The sequence below is a fragment of the Panicum virgatum genome, chromosome 5N (assembly GCF_016808335.1).
Source record: "Panicum virgatum strain AP13 chromosome 5N, P.virgatum_v5, whole genome shotgun sequence".
In the NCBI taxonomy this organism is placed as follows: Eukaryota; Viridiplantae; Streptophyta; class Magnoliopsida; order Poales; family Poaceae; genus Panicum; species Panicum virgatum.
The window spans coordinates 14,467,621-14,473,620 of NC_053149.1; the positions used below are offsets into that span (position 1 = coordinate 14,467,621).

Genomic DNA, 6,000 nt, shown 5'->3' on the forward strand with positions numbered 1-6,000 from the left:
GCGGCCGGGGTGGTGGCGGGAGGTGGCGGAGCTTTAGGTTTCGGGTTGCTGGGGGTGGGGCGGGCTCCATGGTCGCCGGACCTAGAAGAGAGGGCCGGGGGGCGGCCCGGCGGCGGCGGCAGTTCGGCTGCCGGAGGGCGCGGGAGCGCCGCCGGCCGGCCGAGGCCGGACAACCGGTGGGTGGTGGCCGGTGGAGGGGGCGGGAGAAGGAGGCAGCGGTGCTGGACGGACGGCGTGGCGGCGACATTGGTTAGCGTGGTGGTGGTGGAGGGCGGCGGCGGAGGCGGTAGAGGCCGCCGGAGCCGGGGGAGGCGCTCGACGGTGGGGGCGGGCGGGGGTGCTCGGCTGTCGGCTCTCTGCGATTGGATGAGCGATGAGTAGACACCCCCCTACGGGGTCCAAATGGAGTGGGCAACCCAGCAGCCCACGGGTGGCCTCTTCATGCCTTATCCATCTCCTTGCTCGGTCAACCAGAGGTGACGGAGAGAAGGGAGGCGGAGCAGACGAGGCTCATGGCGGCGGCGGCCAACTGCGTGCCCGCCCTAGGCGGCACATCCTTGCCCTACGCAGCTCCCTCTTTCGGCCTATAAATCAGATCAAAATCTCGCACTCTCGCAGGCAAGCAACATAGACTACTCCCCTCCTCTCTGTTGTCCACATCTCCGGTGAAGTTCTGCCTGGTTCCGGCATGGTTCGCCGGTACCTGGTGGTGGTGATTCTGCTACACACACACGTGCGTGTGCAGTTGGAGGGCTCTCCTGTGTGTCTCGATGCTGCTGTTCTTATGCTTGTCTAGAGCAGTGCAGCCCTGTTCTGATTGCTGTGGACCGTGGCCTGGTTATTGGGACCTTTGCTGCATGGTGTCCCTCTTCTTCTCAGGGTTGTTGTTGTGGACGTTCCCCTCGGCACCAACATCAGCTCCAGTATCTCCGTCAACCTCCCGCTGGTTGAGGCTTGGACGTGAGCGGCGGAATTGGTTTTCTGGGACAGAACCTTGTGTTCGCTGAGCTTGTGGAAGATGTAGGCAATCAACATGCTGTGAGTCACCCGTTGCCTCTTTTCGGTTTGTATTAAACTTTTTGTGCAATTTGCTAGTTTTGGCTTGGGTGTGATTGCAAATTTTTGGCGGATTAAATTGCTCTGTGATGATAAGCGGTGTAGTGAAACAAGAACGTGACAGTCTGAGGGTTTAGTACTCTTTAATTCATATGTTGCAGCTTTGCTGATTCTTTTGCCTGCAACTCCAGTGTTATTTCTATAAGCATATTTCCTCTGCTACTTCTGATCTTTGCTATTTAGAGTTCAAGAACCTTGTCATTGGTAATATAGCTTGTTCCTGGGTGAAAAGGAAAGAATTGAACTGAACCCTTTTATGTAGGACTGTCACGTTGTCAAGGATATGTGATCACTTTTGGGTGCTGGAAGGCTGCCTAGAGCAGTAACCCGCTAATTTGAGAGAAAATATAGAAAAACAATCATGTTTTTGTTTTTAATCTGCCTGTTTCATCTACTTCCTATGTTTAATGGGTACATAATCATTAGTATTTTTGTTCTCAGTTTACGGACCTTACAAATGCTCCTGTTCATGTATATATTTTTTAAACATGGCTGCAATCTGAGTAGCATGCTTGTTATTTATGGAATAAATTTATTGAATATCATTTCTAGTAGAAGCATGTCCCTTATTTCTATTAATTCACAACAGCCGCTCCATAGCGCGCTGGCTGGTGCCTTAGGCGGCGCGGCATCCGCATGTCGTTGTGCAGGGCGGCAGGGCGCTGGTGTTTTTATTTGTATGATCAAAATTTATTGGTGCCTTTATGGTCGGCATTTTTCTAGTGTTTGTAAGCAATTGTTTTCTGTGTTATTTGTGTTGTCATGTTTGCACTGTTACATTTCTAATATGGTATTACAACGACTTTGTTCCTACATGTATTAGTAGTACTAGGACATATATTCTGATCGTTCATTATTCGTACTCCGAGCACGCTCTTTGTTTCACGAACTTCATTACTACTCTGCTACTTGTAGTGCTGGTAGTCTGTTGTGTTGTAGATAGTGCAGTCATTGATTAGCTCTTCCATTGCCTCCCCACAGGATTAATGGTTGAACAAGGTTAGATCAATCTTTACTAATGTAAGTGCGAGTTTGTAAATAAGTTGCAAACCGCTGTTATAGTACCTTAGAGTTGTAGGGGCAACATGTATGGTCTGTTGGATGTGTTTATAAGAAGCTCCTTCTTTACTTGTCCTGTCCCACAAAGTATGTTTGTTTTAATTTTCATGCAGGACAAAATAAATGTGCTCTTATGCAATACGTGTGTAGTTCTGTATGTACGTGGCAGTTGTTGGACTATTATAATGGCTTACCTGTTTTTGGTCTGTGATAGAATAGATACTATTTCTTGCTTTTGTGGCTCCAGTCGTGAGTTCGCCGTTGTTGTACCTTCTTTTTCTATTTTAGGACCTTCTTTTTTTGTTTCAGGTGCTCCGGGATGACAGTAAGGTAGTGCAAAGTACTTTCGTTGTGGTTCCTGACCTTACTGATCATCGGAATGTAGTTTGTTATTTATTTTGTTTATCTAATTTATTTGGATGTATGAATATAAATTCAAATACGCAATATTTTGTGGTTCTACATACTAACTTGTTCAAGGATCATACCTGCTATGCGGAGTACATAGGTTAACGCCATATGCTGTGGAGCAAAGAGTTCCGTATATGTTGTAGTACACATAGGGTCTGTGCAGAAGTAGTGTAACATGTTAGTTACCTGTTGAGGTGGCTTTGATGGTTGTAATGGAGGATTATTCTATTTCTGGATGTCCATAATTTTAACTTTGTGCTCTTCTGCTAAAAAGATGGGTTTAATTCAAGATGTGCTTCAAATCAACCCATATAGACGGCCTTTCAATTTCAGGGTATGAAGGCTTCTTACTTTGCTTTCCACATTTTTGTTTTGTTGTCTTTCGTAGTGGGCCTGTATAAACAAAATGGTAGAGTAGTACCTTCTGTGACAACCTTCTATACATGGTCTTGTAAGGTTTCAAGTGTTGTCTATATTGGTTCAAAACGTGGGAGCATACCAGATCCTGCATGTTAATGTTCTAGCGCCATCGTACATGCTGAAATCTGTGTATTGTTCCTTCTCGACTATATTGATCAATAATCCACAGATTTTCACATGTTTTGATTGTTCGTAATGTTGGTTGCACAGATATAAAAGTGCATGCATTGTATTTGTAAAAATTCCTAATACTTTATTCTTGTTTTTTATTTATGGTTAATTTTATACTTACTGTGTAAACTTCAGTATTGTTGATGACGAATCTGTCGTGCTGCTTCCTTGTTCTATATGCATCTTGCACTTGTTTAATTGTTACGGTGAGCCTGTTTTGCTATGTTCTTATGTTTCTAGGCTCTTTTTGCCTATTTGTTTGCCCTGTTTAATAGTTGCAGAGGGTAAGGCGCATTCTGATGCCGTGGTCTTCATGTATGCTGAAGTCTGTTCTGAATCATGCAAGCTGATTGCAGTTGTGGAGTTATCCAAATGAGATTATATTTTCATTATATCGGTCTTCAAGGTGTCTCCTGCTTGTTTTTATAGTAACATGTTCCACCGCCTTACTGTGCACGGAGAGTTACTGTAAAAGCAGGTCAAGCTCGGCGGACAGAGAGTCCCTATAGCTGGAGCAGCAATTTCAAATTCGTCATCTCTTCTGGTCGAAGCCATCGAGTTCAAGTTCCCACGTTCGTCATGCCTGTATTTATTGCACTGGTTTTAGTTTGGAATGTGCGTTCTTTTGTGTGGACAGAAAACTCCGTATTGCCTGCGGTAGTTGGACATGTTGCCATGCGGTTGTTGTAGTAAATTAGGTTGTGTGCTATGGGTACTTTAGTAATTGTCCTATAACTTTTGGTACAGCTTATTTTCATCCACGCGATCATGCTAGAAGGTTCCGCGGGTTCAACAGTGTTCGGTAAATAGTAGCTCCTCTGGGTCCACGGTTCGGCTTCATATGTTGGAGCCTGCAATAGGGCTCATCCATTCTCTTTCTTCATGTACGCACTGTGATAGAAAGGGCTATTCCCAACAAACAACCTACAGGGCATTATTCCATCGGTGAAGTTCCTTGAGAACTGGACATTGAAATACTGCACAACATTTAAGGACACATACATTAGTATGCACCAAAACAATGAATAACATAGTTGTCATCATAAGGCATGAAGAAACAGATAGTTACTCACATAGACACTAGAAATGCCTGACTGAAATTGAGCTTCACAACATGAAGGGGGATCGCGGTGGGCCGATCATTCCAAACATTCGTCGCGGTGGGCCGATCATTCCAAACATTCGTCATGTACTGCATAAGACTCGGAAACATTGACACCTTTAACCCCAACTCATACCTCATTCCAAGAACTTGAGCAGGAACTGTGCATACAAATGTGTACAAAAAACAACATAATACAATTAATATCAGTAATATATACAAATGGCCAAGCAAATATATGAACAGCTACAAAAAGAATGAAGACAACCGTAAACGTACCATGCACATTGTGTTGTGAAATTGGTAACTCATTGAGCTGTACAGGAAGAAAACCTGGAGGAGGAGGAGCAACAGGACCCTCAATATCTATACCCAAATCAATGGCTTCAACAGTAGGTGGCATAACGGGAGCATGAATTGGAGCAGCAGGTGCCACAACAGGAGCAGGAATTGGAGCAGCAGGTGCCACAATGGCAGCAGGACCAGCAGCAGCAAGTGGCACAACAACAGCAGAAGCAGGAGCAACATGTGTCACAACAGCAGATGCCACAGCGAGAGTAGGACCACGACCAGCAGCATCCACCGGAGCAGAAGAGCCATAGGTAGAAACAACCAGAGCCAGATCAGGATCAACACGAACCGTTCCGACTGTAGGAGCAGGACCCAAAGCAGCATTACAAGCAGGAGCAATCACAGTAGAATCTGGAGCAACCACATCACCGGCAACAGTAGGAAAAGAAGGAACTCGTCCATCAGTACCACGAGATGATGCAGCAGGAACCAACTGAGGAACATCATTGGTGGTCGGCCGCTCAAAGAAAGGCTTGTAAACTCCATCAGCTGAATACAAATGCATAACCATATGATTTTCCCTATCACTGCAAAGAGACTAATATCTCCAGGCACAATTCTCTCGACTCCAACAAAATGGTACCAACCATCTCCAAAAACAAATGCACCCCGGGCTTCCAGAACATTAACTTTATATGGCACAATTCTTGAACCATGCATCATAACATATGGCATTATGTCATGATGAAATCGGTGCACAACATCGGCAGGAAGAACCTACAATTCAATGAAAATCACAGAACTAAAATGCACATAACAAACTATAAATCTGATATAAACAACCTGCAATGCCCAATGTGACGTACAATGATTATAAATCAAGTACGAATTACTATATGATACATATTGTCAAACAAGAGTATGAATCACTAACAAATCTAAATGTGAGCATAGTAACAAGATGAAACTCATAGTAAGATTTGCAAAATCTTGGTCGAACCGTAGAATGAAGGACCTCCCTAGCTGTACAACCGTAAGAAAAGGATCAAGGGGCGATGATACAGTCGCCCCTTCCTTTCCCTTCACAAGGAACGACAACAGTGGTTAACGAGGTGGAAAAATAAGTACAATAAGCATGGATGAACCTAAAATCTCCTCTCCATCCTGAGTTTAGCTGAACCAACCGTCCAAACATGACCCCCTCCAACAGGACACGGAGCATCACCCATTCCAGAGCTAGAAGAAGATCCAACTATCTTGGAGGCGTGCAACTCGCATTCCAAAGTAAGACCTGATCCAACCCTTGAAGAACTCCCAATCTAACAACATAACATAAGACAACGGTAACCGAGTCCACATTACACTAATTTCATAAACAAAGTGTACTACTTAGCAGACAACTCAGAAAATGGTCAAACACAACAAAGAAA

The 6,000-nt window shown here is 44.6% G+C and overlaps 1 protein-coding gene across 1 annotated transcript; it reads right to left on the reverse strand.

Annotated features, from left to right (window-relative positions):
• Positions 1-3,876: 3,876 nt before the first annotated feature.
• LOC120676314 (lysine-rich arabinogalactan protein 19-like) lies at positions 3,877-5,610 on the reverse strand. Its single transcript, XM_039957550.1, has 3 exons — positions 4,559-5,610; positions 4,251-4,440; positions 3,877-4,154 (listed from the first exon to the last, which is right to left on the reverse strand). Exons 1-3 carry the CDS (start codon positions 5,139-5,141, stop codon positions 4,112-4,114), a joined length of 816 nt encoding a protein of 271 aa, XP_039813484.1. The 5' UTR covers positions 5,142-5,610; the 3' UTR covers positions 3,877-4,111.
• Between the last annotated feature and the right edge of the window lie 390 nt (positions 5,611-6,000).